This window comes from Centruroides vittatus, unplaced genomic scaffold (genome assembly GCF_030686945.1).
Source record: "Centruroides vittatus isolate TY-2023 unplaced genomic scaffold, ASM3068694v2 contig_538, whole genome shotgun sequence".
Taxonomy (NCBI): domain Eukaryota; kingdom Metazoa; phylum Arthropoda; class Arachnida; order Scorpiones; family Buthidae; genus Centruroides; species Centruroides vittatus.
This window is the reverse complement of record NW_027122316.1, coordinates 130458-147522: the sequence shown is the minus strand read 5'-3', so window position 1 is coordinate 147522 and position 17065 is coordinate 130458. Positions and strand designations below refer to the sequence as shown.

General features: G+C 37.5%; 2 protein-coding genes across 3 annotated transcripts in view; both read left to right on the top strand.

The window, feature by feature from the left end:
* LOC136978445 (choline O-acetyltransferase-like) overlaps positions 1 to 13591 on the top strand; it is a 221724-nt gene extending 208133 nt beyond the window's left edge. The window contains exons 12-13 of one of the 2 annotated variants that reach the window (XM_067274151.1): positions 12999 to 13136; positions 13208 to 13320. In XM_067274151.1, coding sequence (XP_067130252.1) covers positions 12999 to 13024 — 26 coding nt within the window. In that variant the 3' untranslated portion in view covers positions 13025 to 13136; positions 13208 to 13320. Of the gene's footprint in view, positions 1 to 12998; positions 13137 to 13207; positions 13321 to 13499 lie in introns of those variants that run through there. The other variant, XM_067274150.1, reaches the window with a different exon arrangement.
* LOC136978427 (choline O-acetyltransferase-like) lies at positions 8920 to 11895 on the top strand. The gene is made up of 9 exons (XM_067274125.1): positions 8920 to 9042; positions 9154 to 9342; positions 9411 to 9526; positions 9596 to 9649; positions 9731 to 9896; positions 10751 to 10928; positions 11000 to 11202; positions 11596 to 11696; positions 11763 to 11895. The coding sequence occupies exons 1-9, from the start codon at positions 9022 to 9024 to the stop codon at positions 11893 to 11895; spliced, it is 1161 nt and encodes a 386-aa protein (XP_067130226.1). The 5' UTR covers positions 8920 to 9021.
* Positions 13592 to 17065: the final 3474 nt, after the last annotated feature.

Here is a 17065-nt window from a genome sequence, read left to right as displayed (position 1 = left end):
GTGTATAATTCTTCTTTTTTGATCAACAACCCTTTGTTCAGTGACAGTGAGATGAGGATACTGTTGTGTGAATCTAAGGTGTAGTTGTTGTCTGTATGCTGTCATGTTTGTTTCGAGTTTTGTGATCGTGTAGTAAGTACGGATGATAAACTCATTCATTTCTACAGTCCATTTCATCCGTTGGCGTGGTTTTCCAGCCTTTGTGGTCTGTGGATGCATTGCCACAGAAACACCAAGGCTGGGTTGGTTCCTCACATCTGTTGAGGGCATTGCAGTAGCCATGCTTGGGCCGGTGCTGCTTTCGCCACCGGTAACCAATGGAGACTGTGGCCTATTTTTCGAACGTGAGCCTCTGCCTAACTCACGAACGCGGACCTTGTTAACCCGGGCGACGTCCGAGCCGGTATCACATTTAGATCTGGTTACTACCATGATACGTATCTCCGCAGAATGTGGGTGTGTGGTCACTCTTAGCTTCATTTCTCCCCATAGACCTTACTGGCATGGGTGTCCCTACCAGGAGCTTGTGCTCCAGCCTGCATTGCCCTATGGATCAGTAAAATTACTGGGCTCTCCCACCACGACCAGGTGGTGACCCTGGGAGAGTTATTATTATTATTATTATTATTATTATTATTATTATTATTATTATCAACTCGTCTCGATTATATATATAGATGGGGAATACATTTCCTAAGTAAAAAATCATCGCCAAATAGCCTTTTCACGAAATCTTTAAACAATGTAGACAGACTTAACTTACTATAGAAAACTGCATTGAAAGCAAGAAAATCATTGTTCGTGCCTTTATGTTATCGTTAATCATGCCCTTACAGAAGAAAGAGTGAGTGTTATCGATGAAAGTGTTTTATCAGAACAGCAGCGACAGCTTAGTTGCACTGCCAGAATATTGAATTGCGAAAAGGGTCCAAGAATGGTTTGAAAAACGGGACTTTCGAAATTTGAAGGGACTGGAGACTCAGATTCGCTGCCTGGAAGAGGGCAGTGAATACCACTCTAATCCGTGATAATTTCTGAATCTAAAACGTAGCTCAAAGCAACAAACTTATTCCTTATATTGCAAAATTGGTAAACATGATCAAAGTTGAAGTAATAAATTAATGGATCGCGATAAACAGTATTTATGATGAACGTTGCGAGTAAAATCTTTTCGTGTTCGTCGTTATCCATAACTCCATTTTAATTTGCGCTTGGTCTTACGTTTAATCGCCTCAATCTTCGTTGTTTCTTCAAGGAATTAATCACTTTTGTATTGTATTTTCCGTCTTGGTAGTTGTTTTTACTGTGCAACTCAGCAGTAAAGGTTGTGCATCGATGGTTTCTATTCCATTTCATTCCAATGATTTTTAAAAGTCTTCATCATAAATTGTCTTCAAGTTTTCTTTAGTGTTCTTCTTAGTCCTGGGTTCGTTATTTTTATAGATTGAAACACCGTTACGTAGGTTGTCATTCGAAAATAGTAAGAAAATCTTTACACAATACTGGATTTCTCTTAGGAAGACGATTCCTCGAAGCTTTTAAAATACTAAAAACGTATAAATTGATGGCAATTTTACAAAGTATATCACTTTTTTGGACCTTTCCACCCTGTAAGCAATAAGAGCCTTTTTCCATTGTAAACCTAACCTTTGTAAGATAATTTTCTAAAATTCGCATAAATTTGATGCTGGTTACTTTCTGAGGAGTCGGCTGACGTCTTAGTTTTCCTGTCAGTCGAGTGTACTTTCAGTGTATATTTTGTCTCGTATTGCCTTTAATCTTGTACCGATTAGGACGTTACAAACCTTCTATTGTTAGTTTTGTATCATTTCAAACGATTTCTATGGAATTATACTTGGAATTTAAAATATTATAATTGTGATAATACATTTTTGCGTAGATAATGAATGGAGAAGGATCGGATTAAATGCAAAAGATAACCATATTTTATATTTAAAAGAAATGGCTGCTTTGCACCATATCGAAGGCCCAGCAGTTTATCACACTAATTATGCCTACGTGTGAGGTTTGCCGAACGACTGCGTTAGTCAGAATGTCGCGCGGTCACGATCCACGTGTGGGAGTGAAAGAAACTCTCAAGAGACAGGTTTTCATTCGTAACCCGTTTATATAACAAAAGGTGCTTACAACTACAATATACTTTTATCAGCGGCGGCGTTCGAGTCTTCTGGGCTTTCTCTCGGAATCGAAAGTCCACAAGAAAAGTCCTCCGATGTTTCGCAGGAGTATGATGGCCCCGGGGCGCACTGTTCAGCTTCTCGAGGGAAAGTTCCGGACGTAGGGACGATTCCGATTACAGGTGACAAATCCAAGGGAGTGGGTGACCTTCCAAAAGAGATGTAATCCAACTGCCGAAGATCACGGGAAAAAAACCCCGTCGTAAAATCGCGAGACAAAGCTCTAAGAGCCAAGAACCGAGAGAACTAATGACCGAGAGAACGTCACATCCCTTTTTTCAGGGTTTTTATAACTTTCTTTTGAGTCCCAGATCGAACATTCCGATAGGTCGATGTCGATTTGCCTCCGCTCTCTAATTGGTCCCCCCCTCGTTACGCATTGTAACGAGATCGGAACCCCGGTCGTTGGATGAGTCAACATCGACTGACAATTCGATTCCTACCGAAGATGTTCGATCTAAGTACTCAAATTCATCTATTGTTTCAACCTAAGAAGAATGACTTTCTCAGAAATTTCTACAGACATGTCCTTTTATGGACATGTAATATTCACTTTTCGTTTGACTATTTTTTTTCTTGTCTGACGGTTTCTTTTTACAACGTTAATTTATAATAACAACAATTATTATTATTTGCTTCTATACAAAAATTAGAAAAAAAGATTTTCTTATTTGCACAAATAGTAGGCCCACTTCCGAAGCTTTACATACGTATCGATCTTTAACTGGGTAAGTGAGAAGTAGGATTCGCAGAAATGTGGTGTGTTCCAATATGACGGTTGTTGAAAACCCGTCTAAAGTACAGAACGAACAAACATTAAACTTTTAAAGACGAAATCCCCAGGGAAAGATCAAACCAAAGGATGTGTGTTGTTTATGGGATAAATGTCTATTGAAAACCACCTCTACAAATTGGTTACAGATTGATTGTGTAAGGACGTACAGAAACCATGGATAAACCACGGTCTGGTCTTATTTTCACTCTTTCGTCCGATGGGCACAGAGAGCCGTTGTAGCAAGCCCACTATGGGTTCGGGTGAATGGGCTGGGGAATGGGCTCGACATATCCGGATGAACAACCTCCGAAAAATTTCGACCCGTTCAGAGGGGTTACGCTGCCTCTTAAAATGTTTGGTTTTCTGGACGCCATGGTCGGGTCAGTCGCACGTTGTCTCTGACGTTAAGGCTATTGCAGGTTAACCACATTATACTGGCAGTTCGTAGGAAAAAACCTTCGTATAATTACATTCGAGTACAAAATCTCACTGAAATAGTACGATCTATCGTGACCGTGGATTCCCAGAATGCTTTCAGAACATCATAAACACCAATGAATGGTACCATCGCAGCATTTTTTTCCATTGGCAGGTGGAGGTTAGCGTGTTTCTTCGGCGTATAATGGCAGGCGTTGAAACGTGGTGCCACAATTTCAAACTATCAAATCCAGAACATGGACTGAAAACACCTAGAGTTGTCTCGTCTCTGAAACCCAAAACTTTCATCAGTTGGCCGAGTGATGGGCACGATCCTCTGCGACCGCAAAGGATCCCTTCTTTGAACTCTGTTACCAGAGTTTAAAGAAGGGACGGCACAATCAATACATAGCGTTATCAACAACCTCCATCGTGCCATAAAAAATAAATTCCCGAGTCATCTCAGCTCCGGCATCATTCTTCTCCACGATAATGCCTGCATTTCGCTGTCACTATTATACAGACCCTTCTCAGAAAGAGGTGGAAAGCTGCAAAGTATCTTGTTCATACTTCTGACATGTTGCCACGAGACCATTCGTTGTTCGAGAAGGGGCAAGAAATTTCTTACAGCGACTCAGCGAAGGCTTGTGTTTATCGTGGGTTTAAGGAGGAGAAACCCGTCTACGCCAACCGCGTATGGTTGGTTTCTCAACGTCAAGATTGGTGTTTACACGCAAATAGCTTCGACACATATTAATTCACCTACTGCTACAATCTTATTACATCTAAGGTTCGCATACTTCTGTCATCACATTCTTCTGTACAATAATTCTAGTGTCTTCTAAAATGTGCTTTCCTTGGTACTTTAAGCTGTCGAACGAGTTTCATTTGAACGCACTTAATATATGATATATTAATGAGTGCAAAGACTAGTTTTGCTAGTCGTCTCAATAGTGCGGTATACAACATATAATATAACATGGTGTCAGAATTATAGTTGTCATCGTCCTACTAGCAGCAGCTCGAAATAACGAGTTCACCGGTCGGTAACACAGGTCAGCCATCTTTAATAACAAAATGTTAGAATGCAATTTGGATACGGGTGCTCGAGCTAATGTAATGTCAGTAAGGAATTACAAAAGTTTAAAAATTGCTAGAAAAATTATGTCATTCTTATGTCAAAAGGTGTTAGTCAATGGTGTAATCAATGATAATTTGTCAGCTAGAATTCATTTTGTAATTACCAATATTGATAGACCATTATAGGGCTACCTACAATCCAAAGACTGGGTTTAGTCAAAAGAGTATTTAATATCAATAATCACGAGTCAGTCCTGTCGGAGTATAAAGATGTATTCGAGGGTCTTGGTTGTCTACCAGGTGAATATGAAATATCCGTTAACGAAGATATAGTGCCAGTGATAGGTTCTATCACTGGCACTATATCTTTGTTAGCGGATATTTCCTAGGAAAATCCCGTTTGTGTTAAACGAAAGATTTAAAAAAGATGCAATCTTTATAGCAAAAGTAAGTGAGCCTACCGAATGGGTAAATTCAGTCGTTATTGTTGAAAAGAAAGATAAGTCATTGCGAGTCTGTCTCGATCCAACAAACCTGAATAGAGCAATAAAGAGGTGTCATTATCCATTACCAACTGTAGAAGAACTGATGTCAAAATTAGCTGGTGCTAAGTATTTTTCAACTTTAGTCTGGGTTCTGGATGATAAAACTCAATGAAAACAGTTCGAGGCTAACTACATTTAATACGCCTTTTGGTAGATTTAGATTTAACCGTCTTCCTTATGGTATGTCAAGTGCCCCAGAAATTGTCCATAAAATCATGATTGTTTGGTTCTCAGACATACAAAGAATCATGATATATCTTGATGATATACCGATTTATAGTCAAACATTAGAATCCCGTAACGAAATACCGCAAAAAATCCTAGAAAAAGCTTGTCAAATCAATTTAAAGTTTAGAGTTTGTCACTTACTAATGAAAGAAGTCAAGTATTTAGGTCACATTTTTAGTCAAAATGGAATGTGTCCTGATCCAGGTAAAGTTAGTGCAATATGTCACCTACCAGCACCTAAGGATATAACAGAACTTAAGCGTTTTTGGGAGTGGTAAATTATTTGGGATCTTCATTGATAACTTAGCTGATAAAACCGTCAACCTACGTCTATTGTTAAAAAAGAATATAGCATTTCATTGGTCAGAGAAACAGCAGTCAGAGTTTCAATTATTAAAGGAGGTAATAAGCAATGCCCCAGTCTTAACTTATTTCCATCCCAACCAGCCTTTAACATTGTCTGTGGATAGTTCAAAGGCGGCAGTTGGTGCAGTCATACTACAAGAGACCCATAACCTATTCATCAAAGTCATTGACAGAGTGTCAGTCACGTTACGCACAAATAGAAAAAGAGCTGTACGCAATTCAGTATGATTGTAATTGGTTTCGTCAATATATTTACGGTCATAGGGTCATTGCGGAAACTGATCATAAACCTTTGGAGACATTATTTAAGAAACCATTGTCTGAAGTACCAGTGCGTCTACAACGTATGATGCTGAATCTGCAACAATATGATCCGAGTGTTACATATAAACCGGGCAAATTCCTGTTCATAGCGGATACTTTAAGTGGGGCTCCAGTAGATCTACCCGATGCAGTGGATTCTCTAGAGGAGGATTTCCGTATACACGCAAACGTATTGATGACTAATCTTGCAGTGTCCCCTGAACGTCTAGAAGAGATTAAACTAGAGATCTTGATGGATGCGGATCTTCAAATCATTATGAAATATTATCTTACTCAGTGGCCTACATCAAGAAACAAGTTTGACTGTCAATTAAAACCTTACTTTAATATACCTCAAGAACTCCGTGTCATCGATGGTTTATTGTTTAAAGGTCGTCTACTCGTAATTCCTTTAAGTCTTCGTTCCAAAATATTAAACATTATTCACGAAGGTCATTTAGGCATCGAAAAATGCCAAAGACAAGCAAGAAGCGTTGTGTATTGGCCAAACTTAAATGTCGATATAAAAAACAAAGTAGAACAGTGTCATGCCTGCATTAAATTTAGAAGATCGAACAATGCAGAGCCTCTTATTCCACACGAGCGTGTCAACCTGCCATGGCAAAAAGTAGGTATAGACTTTTTTTATTATAATAATATTACTTATTTGCTAGTCATAAAATACTTTTCTAAATATTTCGAATTAGTCTCAGTCAGTTCCAATAATGCTAAACTGGTCATAGCAAATCTAAAAGCAATCGTTTGGCGTCATGGAATTCCTGCAGTCATTGTTTCTGATAATGGTCCACCCTTCAATTCAGAAGAATTTAGATTATTCCTAAAGTGTTGGAACATAATTCACAGAACGTCAAGTCCACACTATCCCAAGAACAATGAAAGAACTGCTGGCACCATTAAACATCTTTTTAATAAGTGTTGTGAAAATGATTCAGCTCCATACATTGCAATGCTCCAATATAGAAATAAACCCTTGTGGATATTCTCCAGCACAACTTCTGATGTCTAGAGCACTGAGAGTGAGACTCCCTGTAAGCGAAACTGTGTTGAGGCCAAGAGTCATAGATATATAACACTACAACAAAATATGTACAGAAGAAGTGAGTAAAGCAAAATCCTATATGACCAGCACACTAAAGTCTATCACTTCTAAAGGAAGGGGATGAAGTATACTATAAAAAGAGTCCAAAAGAACCATGGTCACCTGCATCAGTTGTCAAAGTTGGCCCGATACCCAGAACATACGTCATTACGACACCAGATGGAATTCACTACAGAAGAAACAGACATCATTTATTGAAGACTCCTAGAAAAACAGAAGTGCCAACTCGAAAAATAAAAGATACAGTTAACAGCATGCCTACATCTAGTCCAATTACTCCTGAGCGGGAGAACAGTCAAGCACAACCTGACAAAACAACTGAACCTGTCTCAGCACAACCCCGTGTTCTAAAAACCCGCTCTGACAGGCAGATAAATAAGTCCCGCAGATTTTTGTTTAGTGAGAGTGACAAAAGCCCACAAAATTTGTAAACATACTATATATTGTTAACGTTTGTATTTTTCAAAAAAAGGGACGTGTTACGATATGTACTAGTGGCGACACTAGCGGCGAACGAGAGTCGTCAATTGTGTCATAGAGCACACCACGTGTGTCTCCTCTTTAGTTGTAATAAATAATACATTAAGTTTTGCTAGTTTCAATAGTGCAGTATACAACATATAATATAACAATGATCAACACCAGAATTAAAAATACAGTATCTGTCCCTTAAGGACCTTTTTTTATTATTGATAATTAATATTCATGTCGAAATAAAAGCAATTTCCATATTTAAAAAAATTGGAACGTAAAATTTTTCGCGAAAACACCCCCAAGACGTTTTTATAGGAAAAACTACTAAAAATATATATAAAATAATTTAAAATAAATGATTTTCGTTATAAAATATGTCTCGGGATACCAAATTTGTAATTCTTTTCCATCTAACACAAATCGCAACGAGACACGTGCAGTTTAGTGTTTAAAAGTGTTTGACCCCGAAAACAGCTGCCGGTCGACTGTCGCGAGAGATTCTCATAAACGCCTCAGGAGAATAGTTGGTTCTAGCAGATTCTGTACTAGTTAATGCAAATACTGAATTACATCACGAGATTTTCGATCATTTGTACTATTTATATTGAAGGAGACCGAAAAACGGTCAAAAATAAAAACTTCTATTCGGTATATAATTACAAAATTTGCTAGGGTCATAGACAACGTTCAATAGAACTTAAATAAATTTTAGTCGATTCAAATCCGTCCACGAAAAGTTAATTAATTAATTAGTTTTGATATTCACGATACTCCAGTAACCTCTTACACTACGGCCGGATGGCCGAGCGGTAAAGGTGGCAGCCTACCGCTCTGGGGGACCCGGGATCGAATCCGAACGGGTCGAATAATCCCCAGGAATTTTTCGGGGGGTGGTCCGTTCGGATATGTCGGGCCCCGTCCCTCACCACCCGGTCGCCCCATTGTGGGCCTGGCCGAACCCATAATGGGCCTACTAAAAGAGGCCCTCTTAGTGCCCACAGGGCGGAAAGAGTTTAAAAAAAAAAAAAAACCTCTTACACTCGTCGTACACTAAAAATTTATCGGGTATATAAACTCGATCATAAACGAAAAATTATTTATGGTATTATACAAAAATTATTTAAACTAACCAACACTGGTAATTGGTCGCGGGTTCGAATCTGGACAACAGGCTGGCAATGTAAAGTTTCTGGATTTTTTTGACGTTTATAACATCTAAATTGTGTCCAATTTCCCATAAAAAGTCCTCTCAGAAAGCATTCTCTCTCTAGATTACTCACTTCTCGTATATACAAACAAAGAAATATTTTAAAGTAATTTTATTGACATCAATTACGATAGTTGAATGCACAAAATAGATCTTAGAATAAGGTTATAATTTTATTTTATTAATTATGTATTAATATCATCGAGGCATTATTGTGCAACAACCGAATCGCATTGTTTCAATTTTAAAAAATCTTCAGCAAATTAACAAGTTGTAATTCGAGCTCCTTCTACAGAAACGAAGCGAAAATGTCTGCAATGAAAGAAAGTGTGAGTCTGAACCATCAATTGTGATAAAGGATTTTATATTCTGTAACGTAATTGACGATGCATGCAACAAGCACGGTGTATTTACATTTGTCAAACCACTTTCCCTTGTAGGAATTGCCGAAGCCGTCGGTTCCCGAGCTCCCCGTCACTCTAAATAGATTCTTGGAAGGAATCGAAGCAATTGTCCCCGGTGACAAATACGAGGAAGCTCGAAGATTGGTAGAAGATTATAAAAAGTCGGGAGAAATGCAGAACCTGCAGGGGTTGTTGGAGAAATATGCAGAAAGCCATGAAAATTACGTGAGTTTTTCTTCTTTCTCGACACCCCGTTTCACTAGAAATATCGATAACAATAAACGCCCTTGCAGGTGACCGAATTCTGGCTGAAAGAAAATTTGAAAAATCCTTTGCCTCTCCCCATCAACTCCAGTCCTTTCTTCCTGCTGCCGAAGCGGTTATTCAATACGGATGACGAAAGATTTCGGTAATGGTTTCTCGTAAAATAGTCAATTCTAACAAATCGTCTTATTCATCACTGTGTATTATTTCTCAGATTCATAGCGAGATTTATCCTCTTCTCGCTTAATTTCAACAAAAGAATCGCCAGGTAAACAGACATTAATAACAAGAAAAGAATTATTTACACGAGAGAAAGTGTGAATAAAATGACTTATTTGAATTATTCTAGAGGTGAATTAAAACAGGAATTTTCTGGAAGACAAGAAAAAGAGAATGCACTTTCCATGGCCACGTATCGTCGCTTCTTCACGGCTTACAGGAGACCGGGCGCGATTACAGACGAGCACATTTTTAGCGAAGGCGCCAGATATTTCATTGTGGTCTGCAACAATCAGGTAAAGAAGAAGACAATGCGATTTATCGTGTTTATAAGTTTCCGATATTTTTAAGTTGTCTTTTTATGATGAAATATATTACGTTGAATTTTTCCCTATTTGTTTATCAATAACCTCTGTACGTGTACCGCTATACTCAATTGCAGGGACTCGGTCTTTTCCTTGTATTCACCCCGAATAGAAAATATTCTTTTCAATCGATTTTCTAAAAATTTTTGTTATTTCCCATGATTTTTCGTAATACACCGAATAAGTTATTTAATCGGTTAATGAATTGTCCGGGTGATATTTATTATTTTTATTTGAAATTCTCTATTACTGTTTTATCGTGTACCATAAGATGAATTTTTAAATTTCTGGTGGGTTTAGCCTTCTTATTCTATTGCCTACTCATCACTGACAAGAAAACTTATATGAAAATAACGGAAAAAAGTACAATCGATTGATGAGTCAAAGGTGGGGGTAATCGATAATCTAAACACCCTCAGCGGAACAATTCAAAATATATCACTAAACACCTTTTTGCTGCTGAGATTCGTTTTATTTGGCAAACGTCTTCAACCTATTAAAGTTTCTCTAAGACGTTTGAATCCCGCTGCTTATATATCACATTTATTAAGATATATATTATAGTAAATACAAGCCGTATTAAGCTTATTTGTAGTAAATTCATCTTCTGAAAGACGTTATCATTTGCAATATTTATATTACAACAGAACCATTCCAGTGTTAAGAAAGTACTTTCTCTATTTGATTTGCATTTCGTAGTTATTAGTTCTAATTAAGTGCGTTTATTAGATGTTAGATTGATACAATTGTGAAAACTTCAGAGTGTATTTTTAAATCTTCAACAGTTATTTCAAGCGAAGGTGACTCCTTTTATAGACAGTTATCCGAGCGAAGATACTCTCGTAAAAGAGCTGAAGAAAATCGAAGGGTTAAGTCAGCAGGAGCCACACTACCCGCCAGTGGGTATTCTTACAGCTCTCAATCGAAAAGAGTGGGCAAGGATAAGAGAACAAATGATCGAAAGTGAGATCAAAGGAAAAGTTTCTTAGATATTAAAGATCTTCGATGGTTAAGTAAAATTTATGAATACGCAGATGAAAATAATAAAGAATCCATTCGTATTATTGAAAATTGTATGTTCGTGGTGTGCATGGACGAATCGAACGAATGGATAAGGAAACGAACCAAACCGAAAAGCTTTTCGTACAAGAGGTTGGAAGACAGGGCCCACCACATTCTTCACGGCAATAAAAGTGAACATTCCACCGGTAACAGATGGTTCGATAAATTTATTCAGGTAAAATTTATTTATTGAAAACAACTAACAGAAAAAGTCGATAATTTTCAATCGCACGCTTTTATCTCAAAATACTGTGGGAGACTCTTTTCGTGTAAAATAGGATTTGATCCGAATAAATATGTCTACCAGAGAATTAATCCAAACGTAAATTGTAATACGTAAAAGACACAGAAATAATCTCACAATGAGACTTATATTTTGAATGTTTTTTTGTTCCGTAAAGTTAGGTTTGTTTATATTCTAACCAAAATGTGTCCAGTAGTTTTCATATCGGCACAAAAGAAAGAATCATTTCTTTTATGTTTATTTTACCCGCATTATTATTTTGCTTTTGCCTATTAGAATTGTAAATAAGTCGAAGCCCGATTGTTTACTTTTGCCGTTCTGTAGTTTATCGTGACCAAAAACGGTGTAAATGGAATTGCGATGGAACGTTCGGTGTCGGAATCGATTAACGTTTTAAAATTCTGTGAAGAATTCCTGGATTTCTTGTAAGATATTTTAAGGTCTTGAATTAAATATTAGAAACGAAAGCGAAGCGTTTAATCTATTTGCAGGGAAAAAGACACTCGGGTGAGTTTCATACGATTTGCAGACGATAATCGTACGACAATTAGAAGACTCACGTGGAATATCAGCGAACCCCTGGCAAAAGAGATCAAAAGTGCATCGGCCGTCGTAGACACGTAACATACATTTTTACCATTCACGAGTAATAATTTTTATCGACGTGTAGAAAACAAGAAGAAACGTCAGTTCACGCTTTGCCTGTGTTTAGTATCGTAACCGCTTACAAGTTACGATACGTACTGTACGTGGTGTTAAAATAACACGTAAAACGACATACTCGGTGGTTTTACGCGTTGTTTTAACACGTAAAATCACCGAGTATGTGGTGTTTATGTTTGAAAAGACTTTTACTTACAGAAAATTGTCATAATTAGATATTGATTCCCATTTAGTAGATTCTTTTGATTCTTTCAATCGAGAAATGTTACAGAAACTATTATTATTTTTGAAGGAAAATTCCACCGTAATCAGAAACAAACGTTGCAGCAATCCCGACTTAATCTTTTGTTCTTTTCAAGGAATTCTTTGACAAATGCAACTTCTCAAAATATTTATTATATCATTTTATATTATTATTTTATAATTTATTTGTCACTCGAGCACAGTTTCATTTGATCTTTCAGACAATTATGGTCTAACGAACGAACATATATTCACCGTAAACGTTATTTTCGGAATGATCGACACACTAGAACTTAAAGTTTTTATATTTAACGATTACGGCAAAGACTTTCCGGAGAAACAAAGAATCAGTCCCGATGTGTTCATTCAGTTGTGCTTGCAGTTGACATACTTCAGGTTCATTTAAACGACGATTCTCTTTCCTTTAATGTCTATTCGAGTGTTATTAAGTCAACGATGTTAGTATTTTCTCTACAGAATGCATGGCAGAATGACGGCCACTTACGAAAGTGCCGCGTTGAGAAAATTCAGATTCGGTCGCATCGATAACATCCGCAATTCCAGTCAAGAGGCTTTAGAATTTTCAAAGTCCATGTTAGATCCTTCCCTCGGTCAGGTGAGTCGACTGAAAACTTCTCAATTATACCAAAACTCTATTCAAATCGAGTCATTCGATATCTTTAGACTGAAAAATGGGTTAAATTCCAAAATGCCGTGAAAAAGCAAAGCGAAATTCTAATCTACGTAAGTAGCAAAGAGCTGTAAATTAACCGAGAAAAGCAATTAACAATTCCGTAATCGTGATATGTATTTTCGTGCAGACAATGAACGGAGAAGGACCGGATAACCATCTTCTGTGCTTAAAGGAAATGGCTGCTCTGCACGGCTTACAAGAACCACCACTTTACAAAACAGATTATTACAAAGAGTTCTTGAATTTCCGTTTATTCGCCAGTCAGGTCGGGCATCTTTCTGCGCATTGATTAAGTTTTAACGGGTGGAAGAGAGTTAATTGAGTGGCTTTTTGTAGCTTCCCACGACCTACGACATCGTAGTCGGATACGGTCCTGTAGTGCCCGACGGATACGGATGTTCGTATAATCCACAGGAGAGTCGTATCGTCTTTTGCATTTCTTCGTTCAAAAACGACCCCTCGACGGACTCGGATGAGTTTGCGCAGAACCTGCGAGTGAGCTTGATGGAGTTGAAGGAGCTTTGCGAGAGTGCGCACACTGCAGTTTCCGCCAGGTTGTTCTTCGTTGTTTAACAATTCGTTGGTATTTTAGACAATTGATTTATTTACTCACGTGTTGTTGTTTTAGCTCACCGACAAAGGCTGCAGTTAAAGCGGAAGCAAAGTAATTGAATAAAGAAAATATTTAATCCATTCGGATGTTTTCGGTTTAATTCGCGGGGTTTTTACTTCGAAATTTCTGAGTTAAGCAAAATTGTTTAATAATAATTAAAAATTGATTTAATAAATTTCACGAAATCTTGCGTTGTTCGTATTATTCATTTAGTCATAATAGATTCAATATATATAGAATTTCGACATAAGTGAAAGTAATATTTATCGTTGTACGTTATTTTTATTGAAAGAGATTACAGTTGCTTAACTAACATAAAAATACACCTATAATTAATATCTTTTGTGAGTTATAATGGAATTTAAATATTAATAGAGCCAATACAAAGACGTTTCTTTTAGATTTTTCTCGCCGCACGCGGTATTTAATCGCTGACTGCACTGTACGGGTAGCTGTCGGTTTACGCCGATTCGTAATAACGCCGCTGCGCAATTCGCCATTTCGCGGTGTAATTCCCCGATTTTCCCTGTGTTAGACTGATTTTCGTTTCGGTGTTGACGTATTTACAGAGCCGCGACATTAAAAATCTTTCTTTTAACAAATGTACATTGAATATATTTATTTTTTCTCTATTATTATTGGGATGTATACATTTGCATTAAATTAATATTAAAATACTAAACGTTCGGGTACCCACGAGTCAAGTTATTAAACTTAATAGTAGAGACTCGTAAATCGGAACCCCGGTAATTGGAATCGCCAGTAATCGGCACGATTTTTAGTCGGACTGTGTCGTGCTGAATCGAACGTTTTTGATACTAAATTAACTTCTAAAGTATAATTTTCATGTTTTTATATTCTTCGATATATTTATTTTGTTTGTACAAAATGCAGAAATAATTTTTAACGATACGATAGCCTCGATTATTATTATAAAAATTTTCGTTAGGCTTAAAATCGACGAAAATTCAACACGAAGCGACACGCGACGGAGAAAAATTTGAACATCGGACAGGTTAATATATTTTTTCGTACATAATGGGTAATCGGAACAAATCCCTAATCTGAACAACCCCAGTCCCCAATTGATTCCGATTTTCGGTTCACTACTGAAGTCCAATAAATGGCGTCCGAATCCATAGCGCCAATGAATGTATCTGCGCAGATTCAAACAGAAATCGTCGCCTGTCACAGACGCGGGAGGGGCCCACTCGCTTATCATCACATCTGAATTCGGCGATGGTTAAACTCCCGTAAAAATCCCGGATCACTCATTAATCACTTTAGACAGACGTTTTCCCAACTTTCCCCCCACGTAGCCTAGATTACGTATACCCCACTTTGGGTCAACCACAGGCGTGGTGTTCTACCGTAAGAAATATTTTCCGCGCTCTTTCCCTCGAGGCCACTTACTATCTTCTAATTTTGTAGATGCACGATTTTAAGCGTTATTTCCAGAAGATGTTTATACGAGTCATTTATAATGCAGATACTTATCGTATTTTTGCAATCTGCGCAGTCAAGAAAATTGATTCCTCTGTATTCTTCCTTTGCTTTTCCGTGTCCATTGATGTTTAAAGGAGGCTATTGTTTTAGATCAACCCGGTAGAATTTGGCCGATAATACGTGAAAATTCCGCGGATGCTGTTTTTATTCCGAAGCTCGGCAGATTCGTCTGACAGGTTTCCGAGTTGTGAATCCGTATAATACTGTTTTCCTTGTCGGTAGACACGCGAAGTCTGCAGAAATATTTTGAGTCTTGTAAGCAATTTATTACAACTTCGATCTTTTTAATAGGGTCATTTGCTTGTATTAGTTGATCATTAAAACCGATTCTGTAGTCCACGCCAAGTCAAACTCTTCCGTCGTTCTTAGGGATTACTACTAGAGGGAATCCCCAATCACTTATGCCTCCTCGAGATTATCCATCTCCCTTTCAACTTGCTCACGGAATATTCCGTTCTGCGGTGAAGCTAGTTTTTGCCCCTTTCCGAAATTCGAGATGAACCAGAAAGTTTGGTTTACGACAATGGCGTGCCGTCACATTTGATAGGGAAGCTGCGTTTCTGTAAGAAGCAGACTTCCAGGGGCAATCAGTTAATTGAATCAATGGTCTAGGGTCCATTCGTATTCGTTTGTTCGATAATAGATTATCTGACGTACTTAATAAACAAGTTCAATATAATTACCTCTGTTATTACATTCAATAGATTTCATTGAGAGAAATATTTTTCGCTTGATTTCTTCTGACTTTACGAAACTATTATGCCCCTCCATTTGTCTTAACATTAAAAAAAAATCCTATTCCAGATTTTTTATTAAATGATTATAGCTCGTCCCCCCCTCTATTTCAAAAACTAGTTTGACAATTTAAACTGGTTAGAGTGCGTGTCATAGTTTTATTTAGTTAATCGTAACTATAAGAATAGTTTCTGTAATGAGAAAACAGTTTAAAATGCTGTTTTAAATCTGAAAAAATAATTAGAAATGGCACTTCAAATAAGGGTATTTGCGTGCAAATAAATGCACACAAATAGCCTTTGAAAGTGTGTTACGGGTCAAGTTAGCATTAGGGCATTGTTTTACTTAATTTACATTACAATTTTCTTGTCAAATGGATATCTGCTGTATTTAAATTGAACTTTCTAGGTCTTAATTTGAAATGTGATATTTGACGTGTAAATTGATGTGTTACACACGGTAAATTCCCAAATTTCTGAGGCAAACCGGTAATTTCCTTTGAAAACAGCACCCAAAGCGTGGAAACAATGAGGACCTTACTTTAGGTCCATTGTGGGTTTGGCCAGACCCAAAGGAGGTAGTATGGTGGTTAGAGACAGACCACTCTCCCAATCTTCAGGGGGCACAAGATTGAATCCTTGGATTCAATCTTGAGCCTCTGGGTGGTAGGCTTTGGCCATCTGGCCGATAAGTGTAATATTCTATTTTTCTTACAATTCGTAAAAGCTTCGACTATACCGAGACGGCGGTCGAGGAGCCGAGAACCGCCGGAATACGGGGGCCCCGCAGAGTACCGATTCCTCCCCTACTGCACCTATCCATTTAGCCAGCATTGGTTGTCTCTGCCAGTGTATTGCTATATCTGTAATAAAACAAGTCTTCGTCTTGAATATCGCGAGCAAAAAAAGGAAGAACACTGTGGTAACCTTTTTAATCTGAAATGGCCACAGACATCTATTTTATCTGTTTCCTTTTTATCCAATCAAATTATCTGGCTACTGAAAGTATGTGTATGTTAAAACAGGAATCTTTCTAACTATTCTAATTCTTGTTTAAGATTTATTTCAAATGATTTAGAGAAATGCAACGTCAAAAAAATAGGAGCATAATTATAAAATTGCACCAATTTTTGAGCTTCTCTGTTATAAATAATAATTAACATGGTTAAAATACTGGCAAATTAACTCAATTCCAAAACTGTAAAGCTACCGTGTTAAAAATTACGTACGGCATTATATAAACATAATGGTTTCCAAGTTTGCATTTCTCTAGAAATGAATCTATATGAATTTTTGAACCTCTGGCACACTAGAGAACAAGTCAAATAATTGCATCCAGTG